The following is a 25,384-nucleotide window of genomic DNA, read 5'->3' as shown; positions in this document are numbered from 1 at the left end:
ACAGGACATCTAAAACATTAAAAAAAACAAAGAAACGTACTACCTACCGTCTAAAAAAAATTTAAAAACATTAAGACCTACCTATTTTACAACAAAATACTCAATTTATAACTATACCTGCTAACTGCATAATGTTTTAAAAATACTTCGGAACCAATAATTCTGATATACCTATTACCTACCATTCGTAACAGTTACCTAACCCAAATGATTCGGAAATTCCGGATGCACCGTTACACATATAGACAGGCGCACTCATTCCAAGTGCAGCAAGTCCCGAGAAAAACACTTGCAGCCTATAATGTGCAAGTGTTTTTCTCGGGACGTCTAATAATATGGTACAATATCATTTTCTGGAAAATTCGCAGAATGTGCTAAACGATCATAGATGTATTTATTACTTGTACGGCGTGGATACCTTACAAACAAAATCACAAACGGAACACGCGCTAAAAAAATAAAAATTGCTACCTTCCTATTTTTATATCTCATTGCTCACTGAATGCATTATGTTACATATTTATATCTGTATATGCAATAATTACATGAATCATACATACTTTATATATGATGTAAATAACAATTATTTATTATCTATAGGTAGAGGTACCTAACTCATACTTTTAAAACTTGTGATTTACAATTCTTCATTTTTAATTATTTTCTCCAAAAATCACACACGCGGTAAAAAGTAATTAATGGGTGCTAGCATATTATTATAATGCCCTGCATTACACGTGTACATAATTGATATTGTCTATGCTATGTAAGTACCGTTTGTAACATGGCGGTTAGTGTATGCCCAAAGGCACTTGGACCAATTTGAGTAGATAACCGTGATCCACATGTACTCTATGTTTGTATAAATAGTATTTGATTTATATTTTTACTTGAATGTGTTATTCAGTGTTTCTCAAAATATAGAACATTTTATTTTATGCTGAAGGGAATAAAATTCATTCATTATAAAGTGGACATTGTTCTTCTTCAGTCTGCATAGACCACTTTCAACTTTCTAATCAAATCAATAATAAATAAAATATAAGGTCTTCAACACATTTATAAATTGTTAATGTTGCAGTGTATTTTTATTAAAATTTTTATTTATACAAGTCTAAAAATGAAAAAATAAAATAAAATGTTTAGATTCAGGAACAATTATAGAAGGTATTAAGTATAAGGATATAAATATCATTAAGTACTGTATAAAATATTAAAAATAGCAAATGATAGAATCATCTTTTTTGCAAGTACAATTTTATATTTTTCACATTGAATTTTGTGTCCAAAACTATTTAATTCTTATATTATTCAATAATTATTAGAGAAATGAAGTACTAAAAGGAAATAAAAGGAATCAGATCAAAGTATATTTCATAATACAACTGATTTAACATTGTATAATATAATGCATGTATACAATATACATATATAAAAAAGAAATACAAACAATAATAATAAGTTATTAAATAATCTGATAAAATTTGGTCATAGTTCTAAAGATTAAACAAACACATAAAAAAAAAAAATAAAAAAAATAAATAAACAAGTGAAAAGTATTAACCACAGTTCCTTAACAAGACGATATGTTAAATCTATTAAAACAAATGCCTTGTAGTTTTCTTTTTTTGTCAAAATACATATATTGCTTAAAAATGTTTATATCACAAAATTACATTTAATTATTATAAAATCTGTATAAACCAAAACCGAGCAATAATAATATAGAAAATATAATAAAAGATTTGTATATATAGTATATATACATTCACAGATAAATTGTAAATCTTAATTAACTATTAATATATAGTTGTTCATAATAGAAGAGCTTTTCCATAATCTACATAATTTAACGTGAAGACTTGAGCTTCCATCGGAGAAATATGAATGCAGATATACGTAGAACAAAGAATATAATAATCAATGCAACAATATCCAAAGAAAAGCTTGCATCCGTCATATCTAATTCTCTTAGCGTGGTACTCGGTTTTTTGAAGTGGCAATAAATCTAAAATTTAAAAGATTTTAAACCATGTTTATAACATCACATAAAATAATGCTAATTTACCTGGTGACATTGGAGGATTGTTCGATTGTAACCATAAGTAGCTAATGCTGTACCTTCAAAACCATAACGGATATAACTTAAGTATGTGATCCATCTCAAATAAATAGGTATAGCATCAAAGCTCACGAAGAAACCAGAGAAAAGCAAGAAAGGTACAGACATGACTGGTGCTAAGAACACTCCATTCTAAAATAAAATAGTTATTTTAGATTAATATTATAATGTAATTATACAATTACTATAGTATCAATTTTAGTTTACTTACTTGTACATTCATTGCAGCTCCGACTACGAGTCCAACACTTTGAGCAACGAATGAAATGAGAAGACAGGCTGATAAGAACATACCAAATCTGAACATTTCAAGTGGTTGTGATGTCATGTAGTACACAATACCCACATACATGACACAAAATATTGCCTAAGCAGAAAACGAAAATGAGAATAATTTAAAAGATAAAATATTTAAGTTATTTTTATTACTATGGCAAATAGTAAAATGTATTGGATATAATCAATTGTACTAATATAAAAAAATTTACCTGGAACGGAATATCTGATAATGTAATAGCCAAATAATATGATCTAAGAGAATACCATCTATTAAAATTTTCTTTGATCAAAACGGGCAACTCTAGAGGGACTGTAAAAATGGATTATATATTTTGATTAATATATTGTGATTTTCTTATTAAACAATGAATTGCTGAACTTACATGATAAAATGGTAATTGTCATTGATGTGTACATAAGGAACAACATGTTGAAAAATAGAAATCCAAGATTACTAAGTACTTTGGCGCCATCATTACCAATATCATAATACAATGAACCAATTAAAAATCCGACCAAAATGTGAGCAAACAAACGTAAGTACATAAGAGTCTGAAATTAGATTATCCAGTTGTTATTAATATTGAACAGTATAATAAATAAATGTACCAAAATTTTCATAGTTTAATTAGTTTTATAAAAGCATACCCAATCTCTTCTGCTAAAAAGTAATGTCCGCCTAAGAACAATCCAAAATTGAGCAAACTCCGATGTAGCATATCGCTGTTGACTACTTGGTAAACCGTTCTTTAATAAGGTATCAGTTGCTTCATCTGCATTATTTATGTTTCCAGTTTTAATCGAACTCAATTCTGAATTAATAGCAGAACCGTCATCTTCAATATAAGGAAAAGTTAATATACATAAATTTATTATGATGAATTTGGTTCATAACGAGCTTATTGGTACGACCTTAAATGAGCACTTACCAGGTTTAGAAAATTGATTTCCTGAATACTGCAATAAACTATCAGAATCCACAGATTTTGATAATTTATCTATTTCGATAAAGTTTGAAGACAAGTTACTGCCTGAAATCACGAAAATTATAACAATTATAAAACAAATGTTGAAAAAAATTTGATTAGCCTCATCGATGATATAGAAATATTTACTTTTCATTATTTCCTTCTGGTTGACATTATTCAAGTTTTCTGGTTGCGGGAACGGTTTGCCAACTTGAATATCGTATTTTCCATTGTTAATGGCCGTCACTAATTTGCGTACATTGTCACCATACTCGCCACATGACACTTCGATTACTACACAAAGAATTCGATTAGTATACGTAGAAATTATTTATTCAAGTACCTATTGTTTGACTCACAGTAAGAAGCAGGGTTATGATAACTGGGACATTCGAGTCCGAGGGTGCCGAGGAAAGGAACGAGTTGTTTCGTGGATCCCTGGTAGACACACTGTCCTTCGGCAAGGGTGTACAGATGGTCAAACATCTCGAACAGCCGAGCACTGGGTTGATGAATCGTACAGATGATTGTACGGCCACCACGACTCAGCGATTTCAGCAGGGAAATACATTGGAAACAAGAACTACTGTCTAAGCCACTGAAATTGTATAAATTAACGAAATTAACATGTAATTATATTTGTACGTGTTCGGACGTTTATCGTAGTGCTGGTAATGTGTCTAACCTAGTTGGCTCGTCGAAAAACATAATGGGAGGATTGTTCACAAGTTCAAGAGCAATGGACAAACGTTTTTTTTGTCCACCTGACAAATTGCTTGTCATTGTCCTTCGGTGTTCTTGTAAACCTAATGTTTCTAATATTTCTTGAATCTGAAAACAAAGTTAGATTTACGAAAAATGACGATATTTGTTTCCGCGACAGTATTTGTCTTCATTGGTTATAGGGGGACGGCAATAATTGAAAAATAAACAACAAACAGTACGTGTATATACTAACCACTTGATATTTGCTGTCCTTCGATATGTCTGATCCTAACTTTAATGAAGTAGCCACTTGCATAGCTTCTTCTACAGATAAATTGGCATGGAGTTGATTGTCCTGCATAATATAACATGATAGTTTTCTGAATTGACTCAAATTTCTTTCGTGTCCGTTAATCGTGATGGAACCTTTAACTCCGGAACACCTGAAAAGTAAAACGGAACACGGTATTAACACATATATAATTATTATTTAATATATATTATGATAACGAAATTCTACTGCACATGTTTTGTATTACATACAGTGATAAATAGGTGTATGGGTCAACATTGAACAGAACCAACAAATTCCATAGTACGGAAAAGAAATGTACATCTCGTGTGATAAAATATGAATCAACAACAAAGAAATAATAAGTAACAATAACTAATAAGCTTATTATCGTAGTGAACTATAGTCTATAAACACTGTAAGCATAGCATACAGACACGCGTATAACCTTGTCCAGTTGATATGGCCTAAATAATTATAATCAGTTTCTATATTGCAAACAATAGTATTTAATATCGGGTGAAACAATGTATATTTCACACACTATAAAAGGATTCTCTGATTCTCTGATCTTCTTCTACTTCTCCGACAGTAAAATTCAAAGCAATACAAATAAAACGAGACAACAACCTAAACCTAATCATGATTGATTATAATAGCAACATTATATAAAACTCTTTTTACTTGTATCCGGTGAGAATGTTCAGCAGTGTGGATTTCCCGGCACCGGACGGTCCCATTATGGCCGTCAACTCGCCTGATCTCAAACGGCCGCTTACGGATTTTAAAATATTTTTGGAAGCTGAAAGAAAGAAAATAATATAGATTAAACACGACATAAACAAAATATTTCAGTTTAAGGTGAACGGCAGCATCTCGCTATCAAAATACGCTTATAAATATTTCATATAGAAATATAAAAAAATATTAAAACAAAAACACACAGTCATTTTTTGAAACATTATTTTTTTGCAGTTCTTAAGCTACTTAAACCCGAAATGTTGAATTTGTGTGTATATAAAGAAATAAGTACATTAGAAACCGTTAAAAACGTCTAACTATAAAGTTATTTTGTTTAATTAATTTTCTATATATTATTATAGATACACATAAAATTTCAACATTTTGAATCTTAGTCGATTTAAAGGATAATCTCCTCATTCTAAGCTTTTTTTTAAAAAATCCGTTAAGAAAACAAGTTTTCAGAAAATTATTGAGTTCTTTGAGGATTTTTCCACGCTCAATTGTGTCTCTGTGATGCTACTGATCAACCGAGCCTCTCAATATCTTCGACGACTAAACACACAATGAAGTTGTATGTATAACTGAAACGTCAAACGACTGACAGTAATTTCAAATATTTTATTGTTTTGTTTTTCAATATCGTTATAGTATTTCGAACAAAACTAGCACGTCGGGAAACTCAAAATGATCCAATAAGTCATACGCAAAAGTGTAAGCGTTGTTATAATCGAAATCAATAAAACCGAATAAGTGTTTGATTATGTAGTTTAAAAACTTTTAAAAAAATGTACCAACTACGTATTATATAGCTATGCAAAAAAAGTTAAGTAAGGTCAACCATGACAAGTTGTTCATCATTTCCGCAATTGATATCTATTTATAATTTATATATATTTTAACATAAATATAGTGAGTTACGCATGCAAATATGATATTATGAAACACATTTTAAACAACGGGTAAAGGCAAAATAATAAACTTATATTTTAAAATCAATAATATCTAAGAACTGTAACTTACGGAAAGAACAGCAGTAAAAAAATAAACACAATATATCGAATGCCAATACAATTTTTTAACGTAAGACTAAGTTCAAAATAATTGTATACATTCTCTTGAATGATGTAGGTTACAAAAAATATTGATGATGATAAATTGTGATTGATATCAAGATTTGAAATCGGATAACGTTGTAAACAGCTTATAATTATTCTAAAATAGGTTGTATAATATTTATAGAATGTATTCGCTAGCAGAAATGCCTGAAATAATTTGAAATAAATATCATGAACGTATTTCATCCGCTATATAGGACCTTCAAAAATAATAGATATGTTTTGTGAACAATTATTTATAGTAATAAAGTATACGTACAAGAAATAATAATGTTATAAAGTTAAATGACCGCATGGCATGTTTTCTTATTGGATATTTTTCATACCCAAATATATGTGATATTTAAATTATATTAAATTGCAACAACTATATGAAATATACAGGCTTTCCATTACATTTAATACGAATTGAGTGACAATAATATGATTAGGGGTTCTCCTTATGTCTGTAAAGTTGTATGCTATAATATTATACGAGTAAGAACAACCGGTCTGCTCGAGGACACTACACAAATCATGACCTTGCATTTAAAGCCTGACAAAGATTCTTCGGTTAGTAAAAAAATTAATGATCAACGTTTAAGTCAATGGTTATAATGCACACATTACTAACCATTAAAATTTCGCTAAGAATTCATACATGTAATATTTGATAATCCTCGTTATTTTAAAGTGCTGTAAAAACAATGCTAATTTCGTTTTTTAAAAGTCACAAGTAAAAAAATAAGTATAATTTTAAATTTCTATTACTTAAGCGTTGAATGAATAATAAATAAACGCACTGCTCAATTTGCAGACTTTCAAATTATCAGTGGAATGTAACAAAATGATTATCACCGCAAAAACAATTCAGTACGAATCTCTACTGTTTGCCCATAAATGATTAAGATATTTCACACAGTTCATGGTTTTATTGCAGTTTATTTTTGTTTTTCTCAATGTTAATAATAATTATCAAGTAAAAGTAGCTGTTTCAAGTACAAACTTAAACCTTACGTTAATATTTACAACCTATATCGTAGGCGCTTAAAAATTGTTAAGATAACTTGTAAGTGTTAAAAAATAATAATAATAATAACTAGGGTGCAAATTTGTATGTATTCAAAATTAAAAAATATGTACATATATATGTATTTAATTTTATCCAAATATATAATTAAAAATACAAGATATTATGTAAAAAAAATTGTTTTAGATAATTTATACAACACTACATTTTATTAACCTTAATTAGGAATACATTCAAATTAAGTATTTATTCATTGGAGTTAGGATGCTGAAACAACATCTATTTCAAGTTTGGAAATCACATTTTCAATGACACTAAAATTGTCGCAACAATATGCAGCAGCATGTAACCAAGTACCCCAGCGAGTTATTACTGGCTCCGGAGGAAGAGGTGTTTGGGGGTAATTTTCTTTAAATAAATTTACACGACTGGGTGCTTTAAGGAAAATTTTTTTATAGTTGATATCAAAAAATCAACTTCGGAAAATTCTGATCTAATTTAATCTGGAGAAGATAACACATAATATAAAACGGCAATACATTACCTATTAATTTTGTAAATAGCTCAATATTAATTGAATATCAATACAAATCCGCACCCTAATAATAACCAATAAATACAAAGCTTCTCAAAATGATGTACAGCACCCCCAGAATTTTGGTTTATGGAACACATTAAATATTATTATATAATATAATTTCAGAATTTAAAAAAGCAAAGAGGGATATCCTCCGAAATAACCTAAGACATTTATTTTAATTTATTTGAAGCAGTAATATAATAACTTGGTGCTGTTTATACCTACTACATTTAATTCATTTTGTTAATACCAGTATGTGCTACTATATACATTTGAGTCAAATTACCTTTTATTTTTAAATCGATAAACGGGAGGGAACCATGTTGGCATTACTTCCTCCAGGTTAGGTTTTTTAGTATATAAATTATCGATATTGAAAAATGTATTTTTATTAACATTCCTATAATTATAAATAGCATCAAATTTAATATTATTCATATAATAATTACGCCGATTCAATGTTTATATTTTATATTTTTAGAGACAGTACAATGAGGAAATTGCCTTAAGAACATAATAAGTGAGAGTCGTGTATTTGTTATTGAAATACAGAAACGAGTTTTGGTCATGGATAAATAGTGATCGAGACACATCCGGTGGTTATGGGTATAAATGCGATCAATGAGAAGTATTGAACTACCCATGCAATATACTAAACATTATATATACAGACTTAAATTAAGAAAAGTCTAACTGTAACGAAATTAAATGATAAAACAGTTCCTAAATGGAATAGATAATGCTGGCAAACGAAAAAAATATATAATTATTTATTACCTAATAAACAATAGAAATATATATATGTATAATGTATAGGTATCAACAGTTCAATATCTAATGGGTTAAATTCCAATATTTTTAGTAAATAAATTGCATTATTATTATTAATTATTGTTGCATAATAATACATTTATTTGCTGAATATCACTATTGGTAAAAATTTATCACGTGAAATCACGTCCAACATTCAAATCACGTATTATATTATGGATCAATTAAGATGGCCAGAATAAGATATAATTAAACTTAAAGTGCAATGTTGTGATATTGATTATTTAATAATAACTGAACAGTGAATATTCGCCCTTTTTCATTTAAATGGATTTTCAATTTATATGAAACAATGAATATTACTTCTCAGTTATATTAAAATTAATATTTTAAACAAATACGTATACAATATGAATTATTCAAATTTTCAAATCCACATTTGAAACAAGCATTTTCTTTTACAGCGTTCGGGTGAATGATATAACAATAATATAGTTGCATGGGCATATAAATTAATAGCTAATAGCATATAATATAAATACATGTAATTAAATTCATATTTAAACCATATATCCATTAAACATAAGATTTAAAAAGGTAATATTTGTAATATTTGTATTATTCTGTATACCTATAGTAGGATTTAATTGTTTTCAAACAAATTATGACAATAATGTAGGGTCGTTTGCAGGGGATTGATAGTTACGGAGACATTGTCTCTTCCCTACAAAATGTGTCCAGAAGTAATTTGAAGTTGTATATTCAATATTAATTGATAATAGGATCGTGAAAAGCAATGTTAATTTCAATTTGGTGGGGAATAAAATTTATATAGTTTCCGCTCCTGAAAAAATCTTTTTAACAATTTATTGTATAAAAGGAAGAATTTGAGTTACTAATACTCAAAAAATACTTGATTTAATAAATTATACAAATTAAAATATGTAACCTTCGAGTTCTTAATATCATGTATAGGTATAACCTCATTTAATAATTTAATTCAAAACGTAAAGAAACTAACACGTATCCAATTTGCATAGTAACGAAGTAGGTATACCACTCTTATAATCATAAATAAAATAAGTAGGAACCTAGGTGTAATACTGATATTATAACTTTTTGATATAGGTAGGTATCTAGCTGCAGATTAATGGAAGCAGTTAAAAGCGCAATGTTTTTATTTGAGTTTCGTCGTACAATTCACAGTTTGGAAAACACTGGGAGATCCAATGGCTTTACGGACTATACCTATGGTCTATGGCTGCAGGTAGGGGGGATTCGACCTTCTACCCTTTCCTGCTTATTAATCGTCGCTGTGTATTTGGTAATAATATATTATAAATTATAATGAAAAGATGTTGCCGTAGCAGACGTATGGCCTAGGGTACACCATAGCTAATGTACTATTATTTAAAAATTTTAAAATCAGCGGGGAAAAAATAATTACAAAAGAAATTGAGCCAGCATAATATATGGCATCGGTATACGCGAGATATTATTTCTAACCGTTTATTACTTATATCTATAACTAATATTATAACGGACTTGGACTCAAAAACAATAACAACTACCTAATAAGAAAACAATGAGAAAACGCTGATTCGTCGGCCTTCGCAACAGTAATAATTTACCTACTGTAATAATATAATATGTGTCCGACATAAAAATACGCATGATCAAGATGGACTTCAGACGCTCAATAAATTAATTGTACGTTGTCATTAATATCATGTTTTAGATTCCCGGTGGTGTGACCTTATATCCACCTCAAATCTGCAATACCTACCTACTTACGTTAAATATTTGTACGTAAATATGTATCCGCACAGTCATTATCAAATTATTATAGCAGTTAAATTGGCCAAATTAACCTTACTCTCAAATTTCTATCGCCTTTCATTATTATAAGAACCGTATAATCAGGATAATACGCTTTATAAAGTAGAGGGGAATAAGTGAGGAGGAGAACATAAGGGTAATGAGTTGTAATTAAATATTAAACTAACGTATTTATAAAAAACAAAAATCGGAAAAATGTTGGGAAGGACGCATTCCCACCAACTTCTGAAGCCAATCGATTCATATTAGTTGATAATTAAGCAAACCGTACATCTAAATTATACCGACGGGATCGATGGCAGGACGGCCAAAACGGTTAGGTTAGTAAAGTATAGAACATGATTTCATCTGCAATGGCCTCGTCGAAACAAATAATACGCAATAATATAACTAACATTATTATCTGTCAACTCAACTAGCCGATTTTAAGGTACACATATATTTTTTTAAATTTTAAATATATAATTTCTGCTCTATGTATACTCAATATAATATTAAAATGTATGAAAATATACACTCACTGTTTTTGGTGCCTTCGGTCACGGTGTACATGAGGTCCGAGAAGGCGATGTCCACGGGTGGCCTTTTGGGCAGGTGACTCAGGGTCTTGGGCTGGCATGGCGTGATCGTCACTTTGACCGCGCCAGATTTCCTGTCAACAGACACGGGATCGATAATTAAACGGCCGCCTTGTTTAACGGTGGACAGCTCGTCCATGGGAACGACGATGGATTCATCGATTATGGTCATGATGAATAATTATCGCTGCAGCGGCAACAGGATGAAAACTTTTACGCGCGTTGTTCGATAGTACTGATATATATTTATATAAATAACAGTTGTACGGATATCAGCGTCCGGTTTCCGTACGAATTCAATTCGACAAGAATAAAAAACAAATTTTAAATATCACGCATAATCCGATCGGGAACGTACGAGGACCGTTTGCCTGCAGTTCATCGCAACCACTACTAGCCGCATAGTATTACTATGTTGGACTTGACTACGTATTTGCCAGCGCGCCGTAGTAGCGCGGCGCTCGTGTATGTATAATAATATATACGTATATTATAATAACAGTTGGCGACTGAATGTTTTAATAGTAGGGACTAGGAAATAACCTTTGTTTGCCTTGAAAGACGCCGCCGCCGTTCCCCACTTCTGTGACGACTCTATGACTCTGTTTATATATATTATATATGCGGTAAAATTAGGAGCTTTGTATATACACACACTATATCCGATAGCACGGTAAAATTGTAAAATCAAAATAATAATGTGTGTAATAATATTGGTATGACGTATTGTATGACCGTTTGCAGTAGGTCTGTCTGTCATAGACTTAAACTACACGAAGTGTAATTTTTCTGCATTATTTTAGTTGATGAATATGACTGCAGTATTTTAGTATCAATAAAATACGCACGATGCTATAATTCGTTTTTAATTTGTTTTTAAGCACAGCGCGGAGCTGAATATAAATCAATAATTTGGTTTTTTCGAACAACGTTACGCACAGGCAGGTGCCCACACCTAAAGTTGAAACACTACCAAAATGCAAGTAAACACATCCCGCAGTGACATTGCATTTTTAAATGGATACAGGACTTTAATTTTATCATTTTTATCGTCTTTTCAATAATTTATAAGACTTAAAAATAATTTATTAAATTACATAATATAGAATATAATCGTGTCATCAAAATATGCAATTAATAATCGTGTTCATCCACTTGTGTTATTTTATTGCTATACATACTTAGTTTCTATTCTAATAGAACATTACTATTATTTATAATATTGGTATACTAATATATTATACATAAAATAAACTAACAAATAATCCGGATAAATTGTATAACATTTTAAACATAAACCATGGAGTCACTAAGGTCGTATTTAAAAATAAATATTATAAGTGACAAAGTGATTTTACAGCTGATTGAATAATTTTTCATAATTATTTACTATATAGACTGTATTATATTAATTGGCGGCTAAGTTATAATACAAGTATTCTTAACTTGAATTTATTAACCAACACAAACATTCACATAATGAATTTTCAACAATTGATACGAAAACAATAACGTTAGGTTTACGATTGTTCTTAATTTTTATTTAATTTATTCAAATAAAAGTATATTTTATACGTATTTTAACCTTCACGTATGTAACATAACTTTTGAAGTGTTCAGGCAAATAGGAAATGTGATTATATAATGTATTATTATTTATTATATTATGAGATACCAAAAAAAAAGGAGAACAAATTCTTATTAATATGGAGGTATAGCCAAATATTTATACTTTCTGGCCAGTTGACAGTATCACTAAATACTTGTATTTTGACCAGATTTTATGTCATATATATATATTTATACATACCTATATTAAAATGGGGTGGAAGTATGAGGTCATATTCAAGTTATTGCGTTAAAAGTTATTTTTTTAAGTGCTTAGTACCTATATGTGTTGTTTAAGTAATTTTATTTTGTGTCAAGATAATAAACAAAATTTACTATGCCTCGAAAAACTTGAAAATTGTTATATAGCCTTATAAGTACCTATTTTATTTAAAATTTGAAAAAGATTAACATTTGGTCAATTATATTAATATTCGTCCATGTGGTCAACAGGTAAAATGACTTAAATTTTTTATTTCAAGGTCTCGATTTCTAGATTTATTGTAGAACCAAGTATTCTTAGGTTAAAGTATATGAATACTTACATAGTTCATATTGATAGAATTGTATACTTATTCGCATATATAGGTAATCACTATGCTAGGTGGCTATTGTAAAACATGGAATGATCATTCATACTGAATGTTGATAGAAGATACAATATTCCTCGATTTTTTACTATCGACTTATTTGGTGGTTTTTGGACTGAATATATGCAGATTCATAGAAGAACGACAGAGTATTTAAGAATATTCTATTCATATTACATAATATATTTGATTCATACATAATGAATATCTATGTGTTATTTAGGATAATAGTCAAGTATGGACAAGACATAACGATCTAATTTCTGCATGTATAGAATTATTACTCTATTAGGGGACCAAAATTTGTTCAAACATAATAAGTACCAACTCATGTTGACATGACATTGTGATCTTACAAACGAATTGTATAAAATAATAATAATATACCTAAGAATTGTTTATACATTTATTATAATCAATAAGCATGCGAATACATTTTACAACAGGTACAAACTGGAGTTTTAGATAACAATAAATGTTTGAATTACTTTAAAATCAATTAAATACTATTGATAATGCTAATCACATCCACACGATTCCACAGTATTTTGTTTCGTATATTTGAATGTGTACAATAAATTAATGTATAGCCATACATAATTGTGTATAATATAGAGTATAGACCTTACGGTACCATTTTTGCGTGTATGATGTGTTCCTATATCTACAATTCAAATATATTTTAACGAGTATTTTAATAACTCTGTTGAAAAGAATAAAATTAATGAGTTTTTTTTTTATTATCTCACTGTAGGTCACAATATTATAGAATGGGTGATACTGTGATAGTATGTTAAAAGCTATTAATTTAATATACAGAATGTAATATATTTATCTTTTCCTTTTTGATTAACCTTAAATACGATTTAAATTATATGAAATAGATTAACAAGTATTATATGTTACACTATAGGCACGTAATACCTTATAAATAGGGACAATAATATTAAATACAAATTACAGACTACAGTAGAATCCAAATTTACCAAGCTACCAAGATTAGTGGCGCACAGGGGGAGCACGTGGATCGACCATGCCCATCATAGTGAAATTGCAGGTCCAATAAACATGCGCCATATAGTTATCTAATGTGTGTATATATTATAAACCCTAGGTCTCTTAATAAATATTATTGACCCATAGCGAAAATAATTCATATATAAGCCACAATAGGTACACAAGATTACCTACCAAAATACCAGTTTGGAGTTTGTTTTATAAACTTGTCACAATAAAACACAGGATGTTAAAATGGTTTGTTTAAACATTTTTCATTCAAAATATTAATAGAGAACTAGGACAATCATATGCATCAGTACATCATAGCTCTGTATTTTTTTGTACCTAGGCGAATAATACTTAACATTTTACATCAGAGTTTTGAAACATGATGTAGAAATAAGTTTAAAAAAAAATGAATTAAAAATATAGTTGTTTTTTTTTATGTATTTCATTTAACCTTTCACAACCAAAGGACTTGCATAATATCTAAAATCGATAGAATAACAAATACATTTACTCAAATGTATAGTAAACATTTCGTAGTGTTTGAAATAGGTAAAGGCATTTCATTATCATCAAGTCCGCATACTTACGTCATATTAATACATGACCCGCGTTTGAATACTAAGAATAATATTTTTTGTTCTTATTTTCACGACTTGTAGTATGTAAGTATTTCGAAATTTATTGAGAATACTCGTAAGTCATAAATCATCAATCATCATAATTATTACAGACATCTAGGTAACCATGGCGAAATTAATATTATACTAAGACTAGACGTGCATACGGTGCAGTATCACACCATCACCTATATTACTATTTTTATTTCGTACAATTATTCCAACATCCGATTAGTATTATAGGTCGTACTATTAAATAATAATGCGGTACACTCCGTAAATTGTGCGTTACAGATGTAGGTATTTATTGTAATTCTCATCATACTCGTGCACGTTGTATGTTTATTTTGTAATAACGACTATTATATGTTACAGCCTTCGATAATCACCTAGGGATTTCAGTAAACTTATGAGCATTATTGTGTCGATTGATGAAACCGATTTATATAAATTATAATAGTTAATGACATGTTGCTTAAACAAATTTCGTAGTCAAATGCATTACGCCAACTAGGATTTATGAATATTATAACCTTATTATAACACTTCTTAATATGTGAAATAAAAATATTCAATACGCTTTGTGTAACAGAGCATTTTTTAAATCAAATAAATTATATGCAACAAAATAAGCAATTTGATATTAAAAACTACACATCTCTTAATCATTTTATGTTATTAAATTATTTTATCCACATGAATATTAAATATGAGTTGAATAAGATAAAATAATCACCCATTATTTATGGCAATTATGATTTTTCTAACGTGATGTATGATTTATTTAAAATATCGGATTCATTAAATACGATTAGAGTACAAATATAATGTATATTTATATAATATATTATACAGTCATATCGGTACTCTAAGTCTACCGACTTCATGACCCCCGGGTTGAAAATCACTGATGTAAAGTACGTAGGAGGTACACCGTACACGTGTCGAATACCAAATATAAATAATTGAAATATGGATACACAATGTTAAAGCCTTAAAAACGTATAATGCAAAACAAAATACACGCGTGTCATTTGTGCTGCGTTACTGCAACGTTTTTAATAAGTTCTGTTTTTTAATACCTTTTGTTTTAATAATATAATTTACATTGGGTAAACTCATACAAAAATACTATGTAGTATGTACTATTGTACTACAAATCATATATATTCAATTCCTTAACGTTTTCGTTGTGTCATTAGTCATTACACAACACACACATCTCGCGGAAAGACATTCTCCGTCACCCATCAACATTAAAACGATGCTGACACCGACTTTCTATTAGTTATAATTAAATAATTTTTATTCTCAAATTGTATATACATCGTCTGTTAATATAACATTCTAAATTGTTTTAAAGTGCTAACATACACGTGAGTCAAATATAAATATGGTGCGATTTTAATGTATCCAAAATCAAATTTATCCACAATGTATACATGACCATTGACCATCCAAAACCGTAACTTCTGTTTTTAGTAAAATTTAAAAATTTAATTTTTAACTGACATATTTGATTTAGATTAAAAATTTAAAAAACTATGGCTATCAATCCAAAATTGTATGAATGTGTGTTAAATAATCTTTTTTTTAGAAACCTTTCGATCTTATTGAGAAAATTATGTACTACTGAGTAACTCATTATATAATAACTTTCTATTAACATGAGAATAGCTATTTTAATACTATAAAATCAATTTTAGTAGTGCACTTACAGTAATGAATTGCGTGTCAAACACAGACTTAAAGAAGCAAAGCAACAGAGATGTATAGGTTGTATAAGAATATTAAAAAGATTTAAATACTATAATTTATAAAAATAATTTATTAAATATAAGTATGTAATGTTCTACCATGTTAAATAAAGAAATACGGAAAAATTATTAGTACGCATAGCGATTTTATTTTATTTTATTTTAATTTAACATTATTTTTATGGAATATTTAAAATTATTGTAGGTACAGCGTGATGTTTATAAACGCTAAAATATTCCCTGAGTACCTACCATATATTTTAAAATATTTAATAGATACACATTTATTTATTATGTTATAAATAATAATAGAATATAAGAACGTGTATATAAGTAAATTATAGGTTTTATAATATAATATCTTCTAAAAACTAGGTTGGAAAAATGTAGTAAATAACTGTAAAACGAACTGTGTTTAAAAATTAGTAACAGTGGTTTAAAATTAGCAAGCAGAAGAAAATTTAAAAATAATATAAATGAAACTTACCTAAATATCAATAAATATTTAAATAAATAGTATATGAGATTTGGGGAAGGGGTGGAGGCTAAAGCCGTACTAAAATAATATTGAATAAGATTAAACAAAATTAGGAAATATTTGGAGGAATTAACCCCTAAGGCCTCGCCCCTTGTTTTTATATATGCTAAAGGGATCAAGTGAAGGTAAAAATAATGACTTCCAACCTAGAAAATAACATGAGGAATTGCTACATATGACGTTCTAATCGAGGATCACGATTTTAAATTCCGAAAATTTATCGTTACTTTGAAATTTCTGAGAATAATACATTATAATACTGGGCCTATTTAATAATACGATAATTTCATACTTTCATCAAAAGCTCGGCATGGTAATCCAATAATACCGACCTCCATTAAAAATTGATTTTTGAACACGCCGATTTATTATTATTTTTACTTTGAGAAAATAATCATCACAATAAATTTAATTTCATGCAGTTTCGAGCATAGATGTCGGGAGGTTTCTTCGTCTTTTAATCAGTTTATCATTTTAATAATATATGGTATATACATTAGTCGTTACTAACGACTCGTTAGTCTTAATATAATTTATTAACATATTATCAAACACCAATGAAATGCTATTTCGCCGTAATTTTTATCACAATTTGTTTAAAAAAGGAATATAACATCTGTATGATCGAAGTGTCTTCTCTACATGTTGTATAGGTACATATGATTTATGTATGCTATACGCACACTGGGTCATTGCGATATTATATTACTGTGCCTACCTATACGAGAATATTATGACACATGGTATACTATTTTAAAAGCATAACGGTCACAGTAGATAATAGTTGTATAAAAACAATCAGGTAATTATGATTTTCTCCAATACTTAAAAGTTTAAATTTGAACTTTGATAAAGTGGTATTTTTTTAACCATACTGTATATAATTTACAAATAGGTAATATTTCCATAAATTGAGGAATGTAATTAGTAATTTGTATGTCCTATTATCTGTTTCAAACCTTGAACTTTTTTTAAGATAGTAAATATATGACAGCAGTAAGTCTTTAAAATATAATATATAGGTACAGACAGTATATTTATCATCAATTCTATCAAAAAATGATTATAATAATTTTTAAAACTGGTAACATTGCAATAAGATAGCAAAAATATTAGCAAAATTGTCTCTCATTAAAGTGGAAAAATATTCAAATTCGGTAGAATTATAAACAGACAACAGACATACTTTGAGGATAAAGTCAATAACTACCCAAATGTAAGGAACCAAATCAAAAATTAATTACTTAGGCTATAAATAGGTTTAAGCAAACATTGGTACCACAAAAGAGTTACATAGTAAAAATTTCACTAGCATCGTTCCTATGAAACCATAAGATTAATAATCATATAGTTAACTTTCATGCATAGTGAGTTTAAGTGTACAGTTGCATCAACAAATTCTCTTTTCAAATAATTACACAATTCTTCTTCTAGAGAGAAAGTAACCACTAACTACCTTGACCTAATCATATGATTTTTATAAACACTGAAAAAATATCTAATATCTTCTTAAGATCAAGGTATTGATAAAAAAAAAATATATAAATAATACAAAAAACAATGAAACAAATGTTCCAAGTTCTGATTTATTCAAAATAATTAAAAATAAATCTTAAATCTTAAAATGTTTGCGAATCGTAAAATCAAAACTATATTCATTTTGTACAAAAATTGACTAAGATTTTTGTTTAATATATAATAGTTAAAAAACATTTAATAATATAAAATATGATTTTTTTAAATAAATTTCTCTAACACTTATATCAGTTCTAACAACATAGATTCAGAGAACAAAAAACAGGTTTTACAATTTCAGCAGTTGTTAGTTTGAGGAAAAGTGAAAGTGAAACTGAAGGTTTAATTTATAAGATTCTCAACAAACTAACTCTATGTACATATTGTGTTATAACAGTATGTAAGACTGAAAATCATAGGTGAGAGCAGACTTTATTGCTCGCTTTATTGGCATAGAATATGGTAATTAAATCACGATTTATTGTTATAAAACATACAGTAAACAAAATTAATTTTTAATTCCAAACACATTTTTTAAAAAGAATAAAATCCAATTATAACACATTACCCAACTGAAATACAATGTAGAATAAGATTTAAAGTATGGTAATGATTAGTTTATCAACAATTCTTTTTTAATTTATAAGTAGGTACTATATAAATAGAAAGTTGATTGAGGCAAATATTTTGAAGGGTGGAAAATTTATTCCAGGAAGTTTACCAGAACATAATAAATAAGAAAAAATTGTTTTCTATCTGTTAACTTTTAAGTAAAAAAAAATGTTCATAAACCTTTTGTGCCATCTCCATTAGTATAATAATAACACTAAAATACATTAAATACCTACTATTTATATAGGTAGGCAATGAATAAGATCCAACAAAAAGTTAATATATAATAGATAACTTAGGTGAATATTTAAGAGCACACCAGACCTACATGTGTTCAATTTAACATTGAAAAAAATCCATTTTACTGTTTTTTTTTTATTACTTAAGTAATTTTCGAGAGAATTTTGTAAATTTTAAAATAGTTATAACTTGTTTCAAAGTATATTGACTTGCTTTACTCAGTGTTAGTAAGACAGAGTCAACACATGGACATATATAACTAGGTATTACAGTAGAGTCTCGCTAATCCGGTCATTGCTAATCCAGACATCTGGATAATCCGAACCATCTATATTTCGAACTTTAGTACTCATGTATAATGTATGTATTTGGGAATACCCATGATTCCATGGTTAAGACATTATCGTTTCGATTACATATGTATTGTGTTTGTATTAATTTTCAAGTGAGTTCAGTATTATTTCCTTCAATTTTCTTTAAATTTGTATTGATATATGTACATATGACATATATAATACATATATCATATTAATAACAATAATAACGTGTAATGCAAAAATTGTAAATCAATACATTTTGAATTTGTATAAGTACATAAGGTGTTTTTTGTTTACATTTATTAGTAAGTTAAAAAAACGTCATTCCGTTTAATTCGGATTTTTGATATTTCGGATAGAGTTTGGTCCCATCTAGTCCGGATTAGCAAGACTCTACTGTAATAATAAATAACTCAAAATTACTGTACAGTGAAGAAATCACCTAGGAAATCATTTAAGGAACAAGGAAGTGAATACTTGTTCACTAAAACTTCTTTAAATGACTAAAAATAATCAAACACTATAACCAGGTACCACTGATAATGATTTTAAAGAATAATTATATAGATATCTTTAACTCTAAAATTATAAAAGCTTATAACATAATACATAAAAATCCGATAAATAAATGTAATACAAATTTTATTTAAATTGTAAGTATTACTACAATAGGTATGGTAGGTACGTAATTAATTAATGTACAAAGAAGTATTACAGCAGTATACATAATACAAAACTATACTCAAAATAGCTTGACAGACTATAATACCTATACAATTAAGTACATGCCATAGTTTCATGATACATATTCGATAAACTTTTCTTGTAAAGAATATATTATTTATTAGAATGGTTAATCCGTAAAGGGTATTGCGGGTATTGCTTACCAAATAAAAGTTTAAGTGCCTACCTATAAGATAAACTATAAGATAAATACAGTTTAAAGAATGCATAAATATATACCTAATTATATTAGGTATAATATTGTCATTTTTTCTTGCAACAGTGTACCGCCAATATTATAAGCTTATTCTCCGCTCAATAAGTGCATAGGTACAACTAGCAAATAAAGACACAATCTTTGTTAATTATTTATAATTACTTTTCATATTTTTCCATGTTTTTAATTTCATTAATGTGTACTTAAGTTTGGCCACACCCATATTTTATATAAATAAACCATATATAAATGATGTAGGCTAATAATTCTGAAATAAGAAACATATCTAACAAAATATGTTTCTTAATTACACAATGTATTAACTTGTCTGTGTGGAGATACTTACAAACAAACTACTCCAAATCATAAAGAAAAATATACTAATTGTAGTTAATAAGAGAAAATGTGATATAAGTAAAGCTAGGCAGGTACTTTCATCATATGGAATTATGCGTAGGACATGAAACATACTTGTGTAGTGGTAAGTCCACACTGTGCAAAAGTGTAATTAACAAATTTTATCAATATAAATCGATTACAGTGTTTGCAAACACAACCACACTGTCACGAGTAATATATTTATCTTGATTATAAGCATTGAACCCATAAAAAGGCGTGCAAAGGTTGTGTCTAGCTCCAAATTACAATATATTATGCTGATGCATACAGATTACAGCAGACATTTTCAAAAGGATTAAGCATCAATATTTTAAACTTAATATAATAATTAGTACTGCGAGTACATTTTTGTAGTAACTTGAAAATCGCTTAAAAATTAAAGATTTTGAGTTATGTACACATATTTTCTTATAGTAAAAAAAAACATTATTTACAATGCACTAGCATATTACATCATAGGTACTAGAAAAATTGAGTGCGTTAAACTGTATAGTATAGTATAATAATATTATGATATTATGATATTAAAAACTTGATTTTCTTAAAATCTTCAATTTTTAGTTAGGTACTACACTAATGTACCTATTCATATTAAAAAAGGTGGCAAATGCCCCAACTGGGTGCCAATTATAGCGGTACACAAAGCAAGTTGTCATCGACATGTACGGTACAATGCCTGTTTGCAGTTTCAATCCTTGTGGATCGGTTATCCCTGACCTTAGAAAACATAATTATATGAACGGTTATGGCCAGCAGCTGCTACCCAGGGATGACCTGAGAATTTGGCCCAAACCCAACGTTCTCTTGTCTCCTGTGGTCACAGGCCAGACCAACTGGCCCCCACAACAGTTACAACATCATAATATTATGAATTAGTCATCACAACATAACATATTAATATTCTACAGGCGGTATTCAACGCAAACAAAACTCACTTGTTGTTGTTCAACACGAAGGAATTCATATTTGACGACGTGGACAAAACGGAATATCGACGTAACAATTTTGCCCGGGCAACACTCTAGCACTGCACTAGGTACCCCGAAGTATCGCGGTCGGACGGACTTCTCGACGTAACGAGTCTGCAGATATGGACGTGTTCACGAGAAGACGGTGATCAGCGCGACGGCAGCGAAGTTAACGACGCGCACAACTAAGCACATCCATGACGATCGACTGCTGACTGTCGGGCGAACGGGTTATCGTTATCATCGGACGTTGCACCGCGACGGGCTGATCGCGTTTGGGCGAAAAGCGACGGCGACGGCGGCAGCGCTGCTGTTTTTCGGATCAGCGCACTACAAGTGTCGCATGACCCCCACCTCAACGGTGACGGTGGTCGGCGAATCGTTACCGCGGCTACCGAAAGTATACGTAACCACTTGGGTGAAATACATGACGATCCCAGAATTATTGTAGGTTCTTCTACGGTCTAGTGCAGGCTAAGGTTCTACCGTCTACACATCTACGATCTACTATTACATGTAGCATTGATTGATTTTGTATACCTACTCACGCGATGATACCGCAGTGGTTACGTAAGCATCGTAAGTATAGCAGCTGAAGTCGGAGGTGCAATGATATACATTGATATTATGTTATATAAGAGCAATTAGTAATCGACAACAGTCTTCGAGCTCCAGATGTCAGCGAAGTTGACCCACTAAATTTTTTCGTTCAATTTCAAACCGGCACAAATATTTTGCAAATACTTTTAGAATTTCCAAAACTTCAATTTTAGCTGTGGGAATCATTTCAAAATTGGAGGGCCAACTTCACTTAGCCGCACATCGTCCAATCGATCTCGGAAACTATTTGCTATTTAACAAATATTAACAACACATAGGAACAATTATGTTTTATAAGCATTTAGCATTTAGATCCAACTGAAACCAAATGTTGACAAAACCACAATACATTTGAAGTTAAAAATGAATAAAATGTTTAAATTGTATAGCTTAGTTGTGAACATTTAATACAAGGTCCCTCATATAAGTATAAATAAGTGTACCTAGTTATACTGTTACAAAAAAATTACTGGTCAGTTTGGGAAAATAGACAGGAATACAAAATATATTAAACAATGTTTTTTTTAAAAATGAATTAAACCTACCTTATAAATAAAAGCAATTTTAAGATAAAATAAAATATTGTAGGCTGACATACCGTTTTCTATCAGATTAGTTTTTCGTTAAAACTTAAAATATTACAATGTCATAGGTATTATAGGTATCCAAATTGAACACATCCATTACATGACCCATTTGACTCCTACTAACTACTCTACAACAGACTAGCAGAGCAGTTCCCACGGTTCTAGATTTTATTTATATAGGATTAGCAAATCCATTTAAACACTTTAAACGTATATGAATTTATAATAGACCTTGTTTACTAGTAAGCTATATACAGTTAAAACTTGATAATTTCTTATTTTTTTAAATAATAATACGAGAAATGGGAGGGGCCATATTTTGTTTCACATGGTTTATTTCTTTAATTGTATACCTACCTAACCATATATTAATTTTTGTTTTTGTTATAACACTACTATACCTGACTTCTATACCTGCACAGATTATAAATAGAGGGAGATTTGCCAAACATGCTCATCCCCATTTTTTCATTTAATTATGAATTTCTTCAAATTCTGATTTTTAGAATTTTTAAATTTACTTTAATATCATACTTTTAAGTTCTTGAGATTTTTATTGTAATAACTACTTAAGGATAGTCCTCCCTCCTATTTTATAATAATATTTATTTAGTAGATAATTTGTATCAAAATTGTTGGTGGTGAATGCATGGCGAATCGCCTTGTATATAATATGGAATAATATATAATCATTTATACCTATACGTTTATTCAGTGATTTTAGAAAGCTAATACGAAAATATAATTGTACAATGTTTTGGATACAGACTTACAGTTATTGTAGAGAGAAATATAAAATCACTAACCGTATTAAATTATAATGACACTATTGTCTAATTTAGCAGTAATTATTATATCATTTAAAATGTATATAGGTATTGCAATATTAAATATGTATGGTGCCTAATACCTATTAGGTACAACCAAAAAAGTTAACTTTCACGCATTAATGATTGTTAAAATAACTGCATCTGAAGAATCGATTTTATCTTATTTGAATTTGTTATAACCACAATATATAATGTATAGGTATACCCAATAGTTAATACAGTCATACAGGAATGTTTCGAGGGAGGGGGCGATTTTTCAAATTATGAAGCTACTAAAATGCTCAATACACATTTTTATACCTACCCCCAAAATCCACAAAATGCTTAATTTATCAATATTCATGGTTTTGTCAATTATTCATACATAGGTTCCCGATTCTATCGAGATGTTCATTAAAACTGCAAGTGTTCGATCCAACGTTATTCCTATATACCTTGGTGTGAAGCTGTGTTTCATTTTTTTTCTTTAAACATGACTTTTAGCTCTTTTCTCGATTCTCTGTTGTTTAGATGAAAAGCACATACTTCAGATTTGACAGGATTTGGTTATTTGGTTTTAAACGCCAATTGGAGAAGTATTTATTCATAGTAATGAGGTCTTCGGGAAGGGCTTTTCCACTCTCCTCTAAATCATTACTTTGATATGCGATTGCAATATTGTCCACGTATTGGCACTTGAGCCCGTTTTAGACAGGTCATGTACATATAAGTTAAATAGATATGGGGCAAGTACCGAACCCTGAGGTAGGCCATTAGTTACTGTTCGCCAGTTACTTTCTTTATTACCCATAAATACTTGGAAGCTGTGGTTCGTAAGCATCCTTTCTAAAAGTGTAAAAAACTTCTTGCATGGGATTACCTTAGCGGACTTATTCGGAAAACCATCTCTCCATACTGGGTCATACGCTGTTGGTAGATTGATGGAAGTAAATACTAGTTTTAAGTTTCCTCTGGAATCCTGCAGATTCTATTATTGTGGTAAGTGCTTGCTCCTCGCGTCCTTTGTATTCCCTAAACCCGTCCGTCTCGAAAGAGATAAGCTCTTCGATATACCTATTGTTGTTGCGTTATAATTATATCATTTTTTCTAATATCTTTTATGTAACACTCAGCAGTAGTATGTAGGACGGTAATCTGAGGCTTCGTGTCAGTCCTTCCCGGGTTTTAGTAGCTCAATCATTTTCGCTTTTTTAAATTGTTTTAGTAATTTTGCATTATCTATAATATCATTGTAGAACGTAGTTAGCCATGCGTAG

At 29.3% G+C, this 25,384-nt stretch overlaps 1 protein-coding gene across 2 annotated transcripts; it reads right to left on the bottom strand.

Annotated features, from left to right (window-relative positions):
* Nucleotides 1-1,348: 1,348 nt before the first annotated feature.
* Nucleotides 1,349-22,381, bottom strand: LOC111039818 (ATP-binding cassette sub-family G member 1). 2 transcript variants are annotated; one of them, XM_022323459.1, is made up of 14 exons: nt 22,079-22,381; nt 10,946-11,076; nt 5,051-5,168; nt 4,328-4,517; nt 4,055-4,200; nt 3,729-3,967; nt 3,517-3,663; nt 3,331-3,432; nt 3,050-3,237; nt 2,785-2,953; nt 2,611-2,711; nt 2,334-2,489; nt 2,069-2,254; nt 1,349-2,008 (listed from the first exon to the last, which is right to left on the bottom strand). In XM_022323459.1, the coding sequence occupies exons 1-14, from the start codon at nt 22,105-22,107 to the stop codon at nt 1,850-1,852; spliced, it is 2,061 nt and encodes a 686-aa protein (XP_022179151.1). In that variant the 5' UTR covers nt 22,108-22,381; the 3' UTR covers nt 1,349-1,849. The 2 variants fall into 2 exon arrangements, with proteins under 2 accessions (XP_022179151.1, XP_022179150.1); XM_022323458.1 differs by lacking the exon at nt 22,079-22,381 and having other exon boundaries at nt 10,946-11,462.
* Between the last annotated feature and the right edge of the window lie 3,003 nt (nt 22,382-25,384).

The sequence above is a fragment of the Myzus persicae genome, unplaced genomic scaffold (assembly GCF_001856785.1).
Source record: "Myzus persicae strain clone G006 unplaced genomic scaffold, MPER_G0061.0, whole genome shotgun sequence".
Taxonomy (NCBI): Eukaryota; Metazoa; Arthropoda; class Insecta; order Hemiptera; family Aphididae; genus Myzus; species Myzus persicae.
This window is presented reverse-complemented; position numbering and strand designations above follow the sequence as displayed.

Excerpts from the sequence above, each read along its gene's own strand:
- LOC111039818 (XM_022323458.1), bottom strand. The coding sequence starts at position 11,174 with ATGACCATAATCGATGAATCCATCGTCGTTCCCATGGACGAGCTGTCC. Across the intron at positions 4,518-5,050 it reads AACATTCTCACCGGATACAA|GTGTTCCGGAGTTAAAGGTT; the intron begins GTAAAAAGAGTT and ends TTTACTTTTCAG. Across the intron at positions 3,433-3,516 it reads CCAGAAGGAAATAATGAAAA|GCAGTAACTTGTCTTCAAAC; the intron begins GTAAATATTTCT and ends TCGTGATTTCAG.